This window comes from Meleagris gallopavo, chromosome 1 (genome assembly GCF_905368555.1).
Source record: "Meleagris gallopavo chromosome 1, MGAL_WU_HG_1.1, whole genome shotgun sequence".
Taxonomy (NCBI): Eukaryota; Metazoa; Chordata; class Aves; order Galliformes; family Phasianidae; genus Meleagris; species Meleagris gallopavo.
Genome location: NC_139404.1, coordinates 91940785 through 91958133, shown reverse-complemented (window position 1 = coordinate 91958133; position 17349 = coordinate 91940785). Strand labels below are relative to the sequence as shown.

General features: G+C 38.0%; 1 protein-coding gene across 2 annotated transcripts in view; it reads left to right on the top strand.

The window, feature by feature from the left end:
* CADM2 (cell adhesion molecule 2) overlaps positions 1-17349 on the top strand; it is a 626180-nt gene that overhangs the window by 600069 nt on the left and 8762 nt on the right. For both annotated transcript variants that reach the window (XM_085240870.1, XM_085240864.1), the window contains one exon: positions 16834-16959. In XM_085240870.1, the coding sequence (XP_085096996.1) occupies positions 16834-16959 (126 nt within the window). The remainder of the gene's footprint in view (positions 1-16833; positions 16960-17349) is intronic.

Here is a 17349-nt window from a genome sequence, read left to right as displayed (position 1 = left end):
TATATATTAATTGAGCCTTTTTATTAAATTTAATGTATAGTCAGAAGTCAAACTGATCGTTACAGAAAGCTGCAGAATATTTTATCATGTCATTTGTATATGATGTATTCAAATGCGACATTCTAGTTCATTCACAGAAAATGATAGTTGAAGAACTATCCAATTGAAAGTAGTTTGAATCTTGTTAGAAGTGCTTGAACATTTTGACCATGCCCAAGGCCAGTCAATACAGTTTGCTGGTCAGCATACACTTGCTCGTGCATGAAAGAAAGAGGAGACAAGGGAGGTACCATTGCATCCATCTCATGGGTTTTTTGCCCAGGAGCAACTTGCCGTTCTAGAGATGCCAAGTCAACAGAGAACCAGGCCAAGAAGAGGCAATCTGACACTCGGAGCTTGCTATTGGATAGCGGGATACAGAAGAAGTCAGTACTGACATGAGCATTTCAAGCTGTTCTTTTAGTGCAATAACTCATGTATTCACTGTACCTATGCTCCAAGCCAGTTCTGATCAAAACTCGCATTTTCCGAAATCAAGGTCACAAACCATACCTCTCAGATAACATGACTGTCAGCTTCTAGGGATTTGACTTCATTTGTGTCTGATAGTGTGAAGGTAGTGTCCCATAGTATGAGATTGATTTCAACCTCTTTCATGCATGCCAGAATTGTATTTATTTTAATATTCAGAGAATTGTAGAATCACAGGATGGTTTGGATTGGAAGGAGTCCATCCAACCCCAACTCCCGGCCATGGGCAGGGTTGCCCCCCACCAGCTCAGGCTGCCCAGGGCCCCATCCAACCTGGCCTTGAGCACCTCCAGGGATGGGGCACCACAACTTCTCTGGACAGCCTGTGCCAGTGCCTCACCACTCCCTGAGTAAAGAATTCTCATCTAACATCTAAGTTAAAACTCTCCTATTATTCCCTGCTAACCTCGATAGCCCCAGTGAAACATGATGATTCTGCTTCTTTTCATGTTGCATCTTGAATAAAATTGTCTGTTCTTAGTGCAATTTGATTTGAATTCAGTGTTTTCAAGTGTGTATTTAACATTCTTGAAGTAAAACAAATCATTTGAGCCCTGAGGCAACTTAGGCTAGAGACACCTACTTTGTGAATTTAAAACAACTTTATGACGGAAGCAGGTACCCAGATGATCAGTTCAGCCAAAACAGTGGTGCCTCTAGGCATTGACAGTACAGCATGTTAGTTATCCAAGGATGTGTTTGTCAGGGACATATTTTTCTCTCTATACTTTAAATGGTTTAAGCTATGCCTTTGTGATCATTATTTCAAGACTTTGTTGCTTGAAGTTGTCCTAAGATGCATTAAAGATATTTAAATATGCATCTGGATCTCATCCTGAGTACCTAATAACATTAAAAAGAAAAAAATGCAAGCAGTCTCATGGAAGTCACTGCTGGGATAAGGAGAACTTGTGCTTTACTTCCAAAGCAGTAACAGGAAATAGTGATAACATAGTAGCAAGGCAGTAGCAGGATTTATGCAGCCATCTAGTTGCACTTTTAAATTACACTTTGACGAAGGTGTGTATGAGCTTCTTTCATGAAAATGTAATGCCACTAAAGGACAGTGGTAGAGTTGTGTAGGGCAGAAAGCTCTTGGAAATACAGCTAAATATTCTGACACTGGCAGATTTTCTGAGAAATTTTCCTCTCCTGGAGTCAAATTACCAAAGAGGAAGGGACTGCAGTAAGCAGGAGAAGAAGAGATGCTGGATGCACTCCACAGTGTTTTTCCACTGAATTTGGGGGCATTTGGGGTGTGAGAGAATTTTTGCAGTAGAATTTAATCTCCCAGGTTTCTGAAGAAGATTTGGGACCATGTATTTAGTTGTCATATTGCTAGATGAGAGCTTCAGTGTGGTAGCCCCGTCTCTGAATCCCTGCCGTGTTTGGGGCCTACGGAATTCTTTGAAAGATGCATGCTCAGTGTTATTACATAGAGATAAGCTGCAGTATATTTTTTATCTATGAAATGTTTTGTGCATTGAATATCAAGTCTGACAGTCTGAAAAGCAATTTCTGTGGTTGCTGATTCTTACCCCCTGCTATTACAGAGAAACAACACCATCCAGAGCTTTACTTGCATAACAATTTCTCTAGTGAGTAAAGAGCTATCAGAGATTTCAAATGAACTGACCTTGCTATAAATAAACCTAGCTATACCTGGAAAAGCAGAATCACACTAATTTTGCCAAGCTGGCCAAAAAATTGAAATCCTCGAACTGAAAATACAGTAGTTGCCACAGAAAGCTGAAATGTCAGTTTATTTCTTTGCAAATCTAACCTCTCTGTAATTGTAAACATAATTTAATGGAAAGTCCACTGGTTAAATGTAGTGATCTTTGACATTCTTATTATGTACAATGCTTCATAAAATATTATCTGAAATAATCTAGTATGGAATTTTTTTTTTTTCAGGAAGGCTTTTGTGACCCTGTTTTTTATTGTTCCAAGAAAAATATATTATAAGGGGAAGACAAGGCCCTTTCTATCATATAGGGTTTTCCTCTGCCAACACAGACCTACTTTCTGTGTCATCATTTCTAAGAGTTTACGTGAATACTTTGCTCCTTTATTCAAGTGTGTCAATTACTAGGAGGCAGGAAAAAAGTAATTGGAGAGCCTCTTGAATTTTTGACAGTATGGATATAAAAGTGATGGCAACAATGTGAAACAACACAGAAAGAACAGAACATCTTAAAGCAATAATAAAATTTTAGCATCCATCTGCAAGTTGCTAGTTTACTATTAACTGTATGTTCCTATTAAGATGCAGAAATACAGAAAAGCTCTTTATCAATTTTTTTTTTTTTTTTTTCATGTATTTGAGTTTTAGTAGCCTGTCACCTATTTCTTAGAGTCTTAGAATTAAATACAGTAGGGGAGTCTTCTTGAGATTATTTGATCCATGCCAAGCCTAGATATATACTGGGTTGTTCAGGGCCTGCTTCATGTCAGTTTTATGTACATCCAGTTTGGAGACCACATAACCCCAGTTTGTGAACCTCCTTGTGGTGAAAAAGTTTATTAATATCTAGTTGGAATTTGGCTCGATCTTCTTTTCTCCTTCTGGATAGCAGCTGGTAATGTTTCCTCCTCTACCCTTCCCTTTGTAAAGCTGAAGAAAGATCACACACAGTGTGCTCCAGACCCCAGTGACCATGGTGACCCTTACTTTCTTAACTGCAGACATCCACTAACTAGTTTACCTCTGCAGAGGCTGAGTTTGGTGCTCACTTTTATTTTTATGTACCAGGATTTTTATGCTTAACATATGTGAAATGTATTATAGCAACTTCTGTATTTGCAGAGCCTTTATAGTATTTGAAATAATAGTAGTTTATAGAAGTATGAATATTTAACTACATAAACCCTATGGCAGCAACGAAAGACAAAAACATCCTTTGAAATATGTAACGTTGGTATGCTTGAACAATTACTGCAGTTATTAAGAAAAATTGCTGTAGCTGTAAATGCACAATTTTAAAACAATGACATTGTATGACATTTCATTGTGATTGTTTTGATAGCTTTTTGTTGCTCAGTTATCACAGAAATGGTAGAATTAGCTTGTAATACCATTCATTGAAATCTTGACAGCTAGATGCTAGATACTCAGTTCATTAAATTTTAATGTACAAAATGCATTGCTGAATTTGATTGACATAATGGTAAAGGAACTAACCTTTAAATATTTCCTAAGATTTTAAGAATTTGGCATAAATAAATATAACAAAGTTGTAATCATGATTTTTTAAGTTTTATTATATTGCAAAAAATTATTGGTACTGATGAAATATTGGATATTATTTGGATGAAAAAGCAAACTGAAGACAGTAGGCTGTAGCTGTTCATTTTTCTAAACATTAATTCTCCACTTTTAGCTGACTTGCAACATCAGTGATTCTAGAGCTAAAATGGAGCAACTTTTCCTATTAAATTCAATGTTATTTATGAAACCAAGGATTCATTCATGTCTGTTTAAGAGCGTTTAACAGCATCTCTAATATTTCTGTGTTTGTTCCCATAATCTGAAAGTTGATTCATACTGTTTCTGGCTTATTTACATATTTGTTTATTTTTTTCTTCATCAATTACCTGATGTGAATCACGTCTAGAAATATATCTGTCTGGGTCACCTTGTTCGGTCTCATCTGTCTGAAATAAAGGGATCCAGCCATTAACTTCTTCATTATTGCAACACATCATAATAGATGCTTGGTTTCCTTTTTTCTCAAGATAAAAATATATCCAACAGAAGTTTAGTAAAAGCTAAAGCCATAAAAATACATTTCAAATGTTTCAAAATATAGGATATCGCTTCTAAGGACGGGTCAAGTGCCTGCCTCATTGCTACTACTGCAGTACCTCAAAATCATTCTTTGTTCTGTGAATCATTTTATGAGTCAAAATCATTCTTTATTCTTTGAGTCTCATGTTATTTTAGGGAAACAGAGGTATGCTAAAGAAAACACTTTGTCAAAGTTCGTGCAAATTTGTTGCACAGGAAGGATTTAAATCTGCATTTTTCACACCTATCACTGGAAAAATAAACCTTCCTCTTGAAATGCACCACCAGTAGGATGGACAGCTCACAAGTTTGAGCAGGCTGCACAATCATCAGGCTAATGAAGCCTAACATGTCATGAGTTTCTAACGTGTCGTGAGTTTCTGAACTGCATACAATTAAGAAAGGAAACAAATACCAACTTTCCACCTTAAATACTGAAAGAGATTTTGCAGGAACAGGCCACATGCTGCCTGCTTGGCCCAGGTGGCATGAGCAGGACTTTGATGAGAGGCTGCTGCCAGCAAGGGGCTCTCTGATTACAGGTTGCCCAGCACCACAGGTTGGAGGCCACAGCTGAGCCAGACTCAGCTGTCCTGGTGGCAGAGAAGCTGTCACAAATTCATGAATCTCACCTCTGCAGAAGGAGGAGCAGCTTGCTAAAGTTTTAAAATTCTTATACTTAAGGTTTTATACTTAAGTAAGTGTATAGGGTTTATACCTGCTTGACCTTTCATAATGAATCTCTAATTTTCAGCTGCATGTAATATCTGCTAGTTTCATATCAAGACTGAGATTGTTACAGGTGTTAGTGAGATGGTCATAACAAACATTTTGCTGACTGCATCAAATATGTCATAATGATCAGAATTGCATTTTTAGGAGTATATCTTTATTTTTCATCAGTTTAAGCTCAAAGAATGCTTCAGAGAGGAATATTGCATCCCTGGCATGGATGTAATGTAAAGGGAAAAGATGAGGAAAAAAGGAAGGAAGAAGGAAAGAGACAATGCAAAGCTGCCAGCCTGGGAGAATAGTAATAGACACAGCTTTGTCTTGTTTTCATTCACATTCTGTGTTTGTGCTTTCATAGAGGGAGGACTAAGTTCTTAGAGACCTTTTGAGAGGAAATGGCATTTAGTGAACTACTTCAGTTAAGTAGAATTGGATGCTGAGTATGTGGGCTAATGAGACAATTCAGAGTAAAAGGAAACTCTCTTGCAGTTAAAATAGAATGAGAACCAAACAGGAAAGAGAAGAAAGTTACTTCTTGGAGTCATCAAAATAGGAGATAAGGAGAATGTTTCTACAGCCAAAAATACTAGAAAGTGCTTACTAGATTTGTGAATGCTTCCAAGTATTTTTTTCCAGATAAATGGCTGGAGGAAAATCAGTTTTTATCATTGTGTTGTGAAGATGTTGTCCAAAAGGGATGTAGAGAAATAAGTTGTTCTTCTGGGCTTTCCAACAAAAATGTGAAGGGCCTAAGCTGTCCTTGGTAGACAGCCCTTGTTATACAGTGTCCTGGTACACTTAATGGACAGAATGGATGTTCAGTGCGGACAAGCATAATCCTACCAACAAGAAATACCTGTTGTTTGACTAGGGGAGAAGATTTATCTTTTAAGATAAGCAATGATGTTTTCAATTCTGAATATTTTTTGTTGTTGTTGTTCTGAGAGTTGTAAATCATAAGAATGAACGACCTTCATACCATGATTACTTGCCCTATAAATATCTCTCCTGCTTTTTTCCAGCTTTTCTTTCTTACCATAATCTCTCTAAAAGACTTTCAGTAATATGGTGATGGTTCTCCATGCTCCAACTACAACCTCCAGGAGAACTGGAAGTATCACTTTCTATTTTTCCCTTGAAAGTTCTATTTCTTTGTCGGGCAGTTGCTTGAGATTTTCCTTATCAACAGCCTCTGAATCTCAGAGTTTCTGTCTAGAAAGAGGCCTCCACTTTGTCAACAGATGGCACATAATTTGAAGTTGTTGATGTGTTTTGTTCTGCTTTTAAAAAGTTCTCCTCAGGAACTGTTCCAGCACACCACTTACACTTATTTCCCAGGTTTCAGACTTTTTATGGCTTTTCAACATCAAGAGTCCAGCTCAGGCTGCTATTAAATTGGGTTTGCTATCTTCAAATAGCGTGAGCATAATCACCATTTAGTAAAATAAACATGGCCCCATTATTTCTTAACGCCTTGCTTAACAACTTTAAGATTAGCCCATGTCTCCCATACTCCCAATAGGCAGCACTTAAGCAGTGAGTAATATTTCTGTCTGCCATAGTCAAGTAATCCCAAATGTAAGTAATTTACAGGATGGCATTTGGGACTGTTACAAGAGACATATTGTAATATGTCACTGAAAATCAGCCTGCCTTTGCACGTTTGATCAACAGCCAGATGGAGGCTTTTATCGCATTTATTTAATCTGAAATATACATAGTAATTACACTGGACCTCTGAATTTTTCAGTCCTTGTGGCTGTCTCCAGAGATGGTAGGAAATGAATCTGTCAGTTGCATACTAGTGTGGATGTGACCCCCATGGTAGAATTCGCATGTTTTGCAGCTAGCAGTGCTGACAACTGAGATTGTGAGTGCTGGTAGAAATGAACACATGCTGCTGAGTTCAAAAAAGTAGCCCCATAAACCAAAACTAGCACAGCATAATTTTTTTTTATGAACACAAAAGTCCTCTAGGAAAGCAAAGACCTTATTCATAACAAATCCATTACCAATCAATGGCAGTAAGAGCAAACAATCTCTTACTAATAGCTGGATGATATTTAACTTTAAGACTTCTGACAACAACAAAGTCTTAATGTTCCCAGGGGAAAATTTGGTTAAGATATTGAATTCCACCAATCATGTCATTATTAAATGAAGAAAATATTGTTATTTCCATTAGTAGAGTGTTGGCATAAAGAATGGATGGCATTCAATTGAACCACTGGCAAAAATTCCAACAAATTGAAGATAGTCTTATTGCTTGGACAGAAACTTCACTAATGGAGGTTGTTATTATTCCAAAGAATTTACATAAGATTTTATGCCCTAATTAAAATGGCCATAAAAGATGCCTTAAATGTTAACAGGAGTACTCACCTTTCTCTCAATAATTTACTCTTCTTTTCTGTTAGAATTACAACAGTCTGTCTCCACTAATGTTTCTCACCTCTCTATTTCTGAGATGAGCTGGGCCAGTCAACAGCCTTCCTTGGATCAGTTATCCTAACCACAAATATGCCTGGCTAATCTTCTAGAGATATATTGATAGATAAAATATGCTATTAACTGCCGAAGAGGAAATTCTGTTGCAATTATTCATACTGAGTAGTCTCACAGCAGATTAAATTGCTCTTCAGCATGACTAAGGTGACAGATTCTGGCTGTAAGTGGCTTGTTTACTGACGTGTTTTGATGTTGTTATAGGTTTATAATTATTCTAATCTGATTTGGTAAGGAAAACTTAGTATAACCAGCATAAAGAATTCATTTGAACAATAGGTTTTCTTCCACCATGGAGTAAGTTTTAATTAGAACTGTTCTTCAATTAAATTAAAACTGCCTTTCTTGTTTTGAAAACTTTTCTGAATGGATTAAATCCACCATACCTCATGCAACTGCAGACCCACTCATGCTTCTCTGTTCCTTATACAACCATGGATGTTCTTTGCTAGCTTTAAGTCTGCTTCTCTGCCTTACTGGTGAGGATGCCTTCTCCCCTCTAGGTTCTGCCATTGGGAACTGCTTCCTCTCTATCTACGCTTTATTGAAGTTCTACATTTGTTAAATATCATTTCTTAGCTGAAAGTTCATCTTCCTTGCATTGCTTACCAGAGGTAGAGGGTTTTATTTGAGCTATATGGTGGTACTGATTAACCCTGAAAAGCAATTTGTGAGGGAGTCTATACAAAAACATAAAAACAAAGTGGCAAAAAAAGTCATTGTGGAAAAGATTATACTGCTTTCCAGAAGCTACTGGCTAGCAGAATTACTTTCTTAAATGCTTTGAAGGATTATCTTTAAACAATCTCATCATAGTTCGTGATGTGTAGTTGTGGTGACAAGGCATGGCTTTCTCATTGTCTGCAAATGATAAGACTGGAAGAGACCATATGGCAGCAAGAGGTACTTGAGTTCAGAACCTGCTGAGCATACACACACACTCCCCTTCCCACACAGACATTTATCTGCATGTTCTGCTTGGCAAGCTGAAATCTGTAGGAAGTGACCAAAAGCCACAGCTATAAGGTACTACAAGAAAGAGCAGGAGAGTTCACTGGCATCTCCAGTCTCTGTGTTAATTAGGGAATTATTCATTATTTATATAGATAATTAACTTCTGGTGTCAAGAAAAGGAGTTGTGCATACATATGCACACCTACTCCAGCTGGTGTCTGTCCTTTATTGTTGATGAAGAAGACAAAAAAGAGCAGAGATTCTCCTATGTTATTGATGGAAAGTCATTAGAGGAAAGATGACACAAAATGAAGTTTTTCTCAGAAAATAGGAAGTCACGCATCTTGACTTTCTAGGTAGGTTTGGCTTTCTTTTTTTTTCATGTCTAATAGGCTGTAGTCTCCAAACTTCAATCTGCTTTGCTTTGCTTGTGCAATGGAGGGAGACACTGAGCATTCTGGAACTTCAGAAGAAGATGAAAATTAAAATGCTGAAAGCAGAGTTAATCCATCACCTGGCTGTTGTGCTGCAGCCTACATATAACTCACTCGGGAAGAGAGGCTTAACAGAAATTTTACAATCATTTCTGCCAGTTTTCTGTTTCCCTACATCCTCCTTCCTCAGTAGCCAGAAGTTATAACTGGCTGGACTGTCTGAAAATATTTCTTCTCCTCATTATTCTCTACAAAAAGTAAGATGAAAAATTTGCAGGTATTAGGTTTTTTTGTTTGTTTTTCTACAGCAAGGTCTAAAGCAATTAATGAGTTTATTGAAGGACGGAAATATAATGTCAATAAGAGAAGTCTGTTGTGTGCTCTAATTAGAGGAAATGTTCCCTTCAGAAAGCTGGAGCTTTTAAAGAACGATTAAAAAAAAAAAAAAAAAAAAAAAGAAAGAAAGAAAGAAAAAACTTTGAATAACTGTGTCAATGAAACAAAAGATAAGGCAGAAAATCTGGAACGAGGCTCTAAGGACCCTAGAAAATATTAAACTTCTCATTTGTTATCCAGTGTAGATATACAGCTCTCTTATTAGCACTGAAAGAAAAAAAAAAATTAGTGATAGATATGGGTAATATTTTTATTTACCTTGGACAAGGGTCCCTTACTCACAAATACACATCAGAAGATGTGATTTTTTTACCTCCGCTGAAAGAAATCTCAGATTCATGAGAACAACATGAGCTCTCAAAAGGAGCTGTAGATTCATCTGTTGACACATTACTGGGGCTTTTATCCTTCTGGGATGTGGGCTCTTCTTAATAGGAATGTATATATAATTCAATGCTGGGGGGGGGGAGGGGGAGAAAAAAGAAAAAACACTTAGAGGCAAAATGTGACAAATGTGCTACTGCAGTAATACCAGAAGAAAAGGCTATCAATTCTTTTGAAGGTTTACAAGTATGCTTTTTTTCTGTCTGTCTTCTCTATGGTTGATGATGTTCTCCTATTAAAACAGCAGTTTATATATGCTGCATATTAGCACTCTGTTTTGTTCTTCTTTGCTTCAGGCACTGAAGTAAAAGGAAGGCTGTCACATATTTTAAGTTCAGAACTGGTTAATAACAAAACACATTTTCAACAAATTTCACTACCAACCCCTTTGGGCAGCTACTCTTTGCAATTTAAATGAGGGTTTAGAAACTTTCTTTTCCTCCTTAACAATACTTTCACAAGTTTCAAGTACATGTATTTTAGTGGTTAGTGGCATATTACAAAATGAGATTAAAAGTACCTGTTTCAGCACTCCAGGCCAGGAAGGGAAAATTGAGCTGTGGGGTGCCCAAATGAAGATGCTAAAATGGGTAAAATTTCCTCATGAGCACTTATCACAGACAGCACCACAGCTACTATTCCTATATCAAACACCTTGTCAGCTGTCAACCCAGTCCTACCTACTATCCATATTTGTGAGTAAATTCCTTAGTCTGAATTATCTAAATGCTGCAGCATGAGCTGACCGATTATGAGACAAGAAGGCACTGGGGGAAGAGTTGAGGTGTTACAAATGTCTCCTAACGGTGTGAAAAGCTTCAAAAGGGACCTGTGCTTTATTATATGCCAAAGAAATCACAATGGGGAGAAACCTTTATTGAAAAATTGATCTCAGGGCAAAGATTTTGTATGAAGCTTTTTGTCTCTATTAGGGTTTTTCTAAAGGCATCCTTCCTGCAGGTTCTCTGATACCTAATGAGGTCTGAGCTCCTGCGGCAGTCTGTTCTTTCAGGATAGTTACAGGAAAACAATGATCTTGAGATCTATACTGTCTCTTAAAATTGGTTGTAATTGATCCATGGTTCCTAAGTAAGCAATTTGAAGAGAATGAAAGAGCATGATCACAAAAGCTCTTTCTTTAGGAAGCTCAGCTGAAATATGGCTTAATGAAGGGGAATATTTCTAATTTAGCTTATATTCACTGGTGAACTTCTCAAAATTCAAAAGGAAGAAGTAAAGAGTCCTGTCCATTACTTGCTTCCTGTAATTTTTGCATTTTATTTCACAAAGGCACTTAAAAGTACTCATACATTCAGATGTAGTTCCTTGCTAGATTTTCTCTAAAAGCTTTCACTGCTTTCCACCACACATTATCACCCTACCCTTCTTCATTTGCAGAAACTCAACACTCTTCAAATAGGACAAATGGGGTTTCCTTTTTTGCTTTTTGGATCTCCTCACCCCCAAATGCACACCCCAGGATTTCTTGCTGGAACAGTTCTATTTTGCCTAAGTAATGGATTATTCATGAAATCAGTAAAAGTGACTGTAGGCTGGGGGTTTCAGCACTTGTCAGAAATAGGACATCCCTTTCTTTTCCCAGCCTTAAGGAACAGTTATTTTCAAATAATGTCTGCTTAATTTGTCTTCATTTTGAGAATGCATTTTAAGCTCTAGAGCAAATTATGGCCTATTTCCAATTTTTCTTTTAGTATAAATGGTCAAAACAAATGATTACTTTAGATCCCTAAAAGCTGAGCATGTCATACTCAAAGTGATTTTTGTGTAACTTTTTTAGTTCATCACCAGAGCCAAAAATTAAACTTTACAATAAAGAGGTCTACTCGAGCATATACCTCAAAATATGCTACCATTTCAGCATACACAGCTCTTTTTCTCCCATTGCTTGGAAAAGGGTTATGTGACCCCTTCCTGCAGCCTGCTCAGTCAAGTCAACTGTGCATAAATAAAAAGGAAACTTATGCAGGAAGAAAATGAAATTAGATGAATAATTACCATATACTTTATGCAAAAGCATGAAAAACTGTTTCAGCATTTCTCTGCTTAGCTAATGTGTGAAATCACATAAAAATATTCTACACTGAAACTTAGTCATTCAGTCAGAAAATGCACTTATCTCCTTATTTAATAGGTGTAAAGGCTTATCCAATGTGTTTCACTTCTTAATGAATGATCTATTACTTTCCTCTTATTCATTTTAAGTATGTTATCTCTGTTACTCTGTGAACAAACAGTAATGGGTAAATCCCAGAAGCTAAAAATGTCACTGTATCAGCAATCAGTATTTTAAAAGTACTTCCTAAATTTAGGACATAAACAAATAAAAAAGACTCCTTGGCTTTACTGGCACTGTCTTGCTATACGATTTCTTTAGTCCAATCAAAGGATAAAATAAACTGTAAAAGAACTGATCTTTGAAGATCTGGACTAATTAAGATCTTTGAATTTCTGTGTCTCAGGCAATTATTATTTTAGCTTATTGTGCTCTTGCAGTAGAAAACAGTCTAACAAACTAATCCCTTTTTTATTTCTTCCCTTGATTATAAGTATTTATTGCACGATTGCATAATTAAGGCATTATTTACTGGACTTACTAGTGTGGCAGGCTAAGACCAGGTAAAACTCATGAAGATAATAAAGGGCATCTTCCCTGAAGGGACTTGGTAATAAAAATGCCTAGAGCACTTGGAACATTGTATATGGTCACTCTATAAATATCTAAAATACAAAATGGCATATTTTCCAAACCCCTGTTTTTCTGTCTTTCGGCTACTGTTCAGGAACATTTTGACAAAGTAATTATTTATGAGATGGTAGATAGTTCCAGATCTATAATTCAGTCATGGGGCTTAGGTCATTTAATGAATGGCAAATGTATAGTGCATTACACAGCATGCATAATGTAGAGCATATTTATATTTAATGTTAACATTATTTTTCAATGAGGAGAAAATTTCTATGAGGAGCACTTCCTGTTCATAGCATTGTTTATATTGTGCAGGTTTTCATTTTGCTATGAAAGGATGCTTGTTTCCCAAAAAAATATTGGCTTCTTGTGGGGATCTTTCTCCACTTCTTTCTCTTCCATCCATTCCTTCCTTTCATTTTTTTTTTTTTTTTTAAAAGGTTATTTTTGAAGTGGTAATAATCACTGAATCGTACAATGGTCTGGGTTGAAAGGAGCCTTTAAGATTATCTAGTTCCAACCCCCCTACTATAGGCAGGGACACCTCCCACTAGAACTGTTTGCTCAAAGCCCCCTCCAGCTTGACCTTGAATGCCTCCAGGGAAGGAGCATTCACAACCTCACTTGGCATACTGTTCCAGTGTCTCACCACCCTCACAGTAAAGATTTTCTTCCTAACAGCTAGTCTAAATCTACCCACTTGCACTAAAAAGAACTTTTTCCCTCCTCCTGTCATTACATGCCCTTATAAAAAGTCTCTCTCTAGTTTTCCTGTAGGCCCCCTGCAGGTACTGGAAGGCTGCTATGAGGTCCTCTTGGAGCCTTCTCTTCTCCAGACTGAAGAGCACCAACTCTCTCAGCCTGTCTTCATAGGAGAGATGCTACTGTCCTCTGATCATCTTCATAGCCCTCCTCTGGACCTGCTCCACTGGGTCATATCCTTCTTGTGTTAGGGGCTCCAGAACTGGACACAGTACTCATGAGAGCAGAGTAGAGGGGTGGGGTCATCACCCTCAACCTGCTGGCACACTTCTCTTGATGCAACCCAGGATACAATTGGTCTTTTGGACTGCAAGTGCACATTGCCAAATCATATTGAGTCTTTCATCATCTAAGACCCCCAAATCCTTCTCCTCGGGGCTGCTCTCAAGCCTTTCTCCACCCAGCCTCTGTCTGTACTTGGGACTGCCCTAACTGAGCTGCAGGACTTTGTACTTGCCCATGTCAAACTTAATGAAGTTGGCGTAAGCCTCTCCAGGTCCCTCTGGATAGCATCCCTTCTCTCTGTCATGTCAACTGCATCACTCAGCTTGGTGCCATCTGCAAATTTGCTATGGTGCACTCAATCCCATTGTCCATACAGCCTACAAAAACGTTAAATAGCAGCAGTCCCAGTACTGATCCCTGAGGAACACCACTCATTGCCAATTTCCAATTGGACACTGAGTGCAACTCTGAGGGCAGCCATCCAGCCAATTCCTTATCCAGCAAGTAGTCCATTCATCCAATCCATTTTTCTCCAATTTGGTAACCAGGATGTTGTGCAGGACAATGTCAAACACTTTGCCCAAATCCAGGTAGATGATGTTAGTTGCCCTTCCTTTATCCACCATAACTCCATCATAAAAGACCACCACATTTGTAAGACATGTCTTGCCCTTGGTGAAACCATGTTGGTCACCACAAATCACCACGTATTTATTTGCCTTAGTAGGGCCTTCAGGAGAATCTGCTCCACCGTCTTGCCAGGCACAGAGGTGAGACTGAGTGGCCTGCAGTTCCCCGGATCTTCCTTTTTTGGCTTCTTGATAATGAAAGTATTTCATACACAGTTTCTTTGTGAATAGATTTCTGTGACAATATTTATCAACATAATCTTACCAAGATTGAGAAATGTAAAGTTCTCTCTTAATGGCAATACAATACTATTTTTGCATTCCAATGAAAAACTAAAATTAAATTTAAGGTTAAAAATGTCAACCTTTAGGAACAGTAGAGATTAATCTTCATCATAAGCAGTCCACTGCATCAGGTATGCTAAAGGAAGGATCTACATACTGGAAAGCGCTTGAGGATGAAAACGCAGGCATATTCACCTCGATGTATTGTGATTACTATTATGTGACAATTTCTGTCTGTAGTGCTTATTAAAGCTCATATAAGAGTGATGTGTAAATCTGGGTATTGAGCTTGTATGCTGCAATCAGCTTTTCAAAAAATACCTCTAGATGAAGTGCCATGCTAGTCCTTCTCTGGATTATACTCTGCATCAGGAAGGATATTATCTCGCAAAATATTGCCTTTTACTTGTTAATTTTAATGCTACTGTATTAGGAAGTATATAAGTATATCAGTGGGAAAACAAATTCATCCTGTTCCTGCCCAGGTTCTGGGAAAGAGCATCTCCTGCAGATTACATACAGAACTTAGGTACATTGCTCCTCCTGAGTACCAAAATTGGTGCTGCTTTTGCTGCTGGAAGCAGTTTTACAGCAACTTTGCCATAGGCACCACAGAAGGAGGAATTTGCTAGATGGCTCAACAGACTGAAAGTCCTGAAGCAAGTTGTCACCTTCCATTTTCTCAAGTGAGTAATCACTGCCTTCTAGGCGCTGTTGAAAGCAGAGCCTCTGCAAGGCCAGGGGAAGGATGGCTGTGGGCTCCAAGCTGTGGCTCTGGCAGGATGAGATTTCAGCCCTCCTGCCCTTCCCTGCAAGGCTGCTGGCACACAGGGATGAGGGTCCCTCTTGATCATCAAAATAGAGCTGATGGCCTTTTGAACTGATCCTCCTCATCATAGTGAGACAGAATTTTCATGAGGATGGAGCAGGGGCAGGGACAGTGGACTTTATAATGCTTTCTTGAGGCCCCTAACTAGTTTGCTGTGATGTCTGCAGAAGTCCTGTGGCCATTTTTCCCTAAATCCTCTTAGCAGCCAGAAGACAAACAGCTGGGAGTTCTGAAGCCAGCAGCAGAGGAGGAAGCTGTGCTTCAGGGGTTCAGTGACTGTAAAGAGCAGAACAGTATCTATCACCATGACCTGTACTGCTGCGTGCTCCAGCAAACGTCGAATTTCCATGTGGCTGATGTTTTGCAAAGAGAGAGGAAAGCATGCCTCTTTCATTTCATCTAAATAATGCTATGTTTGTACATACGTGTGTATGTAGATATATAAATACATCTCACCATTAAACAGTGATCTTGGTCAGCATAACGTAATTGTGGTGTAACACAATCACACTTCTTAAGCATTATCAGAGGCACTTTAATCGTCTTTGCAGGGTAGCCTTCTTTTATCTGTAAATTTTTTTCCTGCCTTTCTGTTTTGCAAAAAGAAATTGTTTGCAAACTATTTGTAGAATATAAATGGCTGCTACAAGGGAAATGCCCTTGAAACAGTGTGTGTAGACTGACAGCAACATAGAGAACATGCTAATAGCATCTTGAGAGAATTACTATTACCATGTAGTTGAGGCACTTTCATCAAAATAGAAATCTTAACATGACTCTTCGATGGAATATTTTCTTCCTTTTGCATATTTCAGCTGACAGAGATAGCTCATTCATTGTTCAAAAGTTCCAGAGAATTGCCCACCCCTAAATAGTGTCATTTCCCAGTGTTCTTTGCAACATTCATAAAGCACCAGACGACAGAATAGACAGGTGACCAGCACAGAAGGCTCAAATCTGACAGCATTCATTGTAGCACCTGGTCCAGAGTTAGTAAAGTGTACCGGAGAATACACTGTTGAATATATTATAGCTTGTTCCGTTTGGGTGCTAATTGAGTATTCACAGTAAATTCTCCAACCGAGGCTTGAAAATGAATGATGATCTTTCAGGTTGCCTGATACCTTTATCTGACCAAATTCATGCAGACTCAGCCATGTGCAGAAGGACTTCGCAAGGCTGCACTTTATCTGCCTTTTTATTTCTGGTGCAATAGGATAGGAATGAGAGGAAGAGAATATATAAGGGTTCCCCACTGAGAATCAGGTCTATAAATTATGTATTATGCAGACACTATTCTGCTGATGCTATCTGATCCCCAATTCTCAGTTCCTTGTTTTTGATTCTATAAATAGCTGTGGCCAGGTTTTCAGTTGTAAAATGACGAGGACAAAACCAGAAACCTTTCCCATTTAATAACCTCTGCCAAAGAAGAAGAAGGTAATATTTTTCATAACTGCGATGTCCTCAGGGCTTTGACAGTCTGGGAATACAAGCGGCGCTGTGTTGTTGATAAGATATGGGTAGTAAAAGTGGGAATAACCATGCTAAATATTAAAGAGGGAAATGCCCTATTTTCAGGATGATCAGTGTAAAACTTGGTATTGTGATATTTTCCTGTCAGTTTTTTTCTGTGTAGGACCACTTTTGGTTTTTGTTTCTCCCTGTAGATCCAAATGCTTTGGCTGGACAGACCGGACCTGACCACGCTCTAATAGGAGGAATAGTGGCTGTAGTTGTCTTTGTAACACTATGTTCTATAATTCTCCTTGGTCGATACCTGGCAAGACATAAAGGTAGGATAGATTTAGTGGAACTTCTGTCCCTTTTGGAAGCAAGGCATGATTTTACTTGGGAATGCTTTTCCCTTTCACCTTCCCCCATCTTATGAATGATTTGAACAAGAAAGCTCCATTCACACTCTAATCATGAGTGAAGTCTCTGAATTTCTGTCCAGTTTTTCAGTGGACTAACTAAGGCAAAGGATGTCTAGTTATGTGTTCATGTCACAAATCATTGATTTAGAGTGACCCTTGATTTTAGCCTTTAGCTCTAAACACTTGATTACATAATCTTGTAGTATTAACTTGTATATCAAGTCAACAGATGAATGTTTATATACATACACAAGATTTTTCTTGTGCTGATACTTCTAACATGCAATAAAATATAATTTTAAATACTGA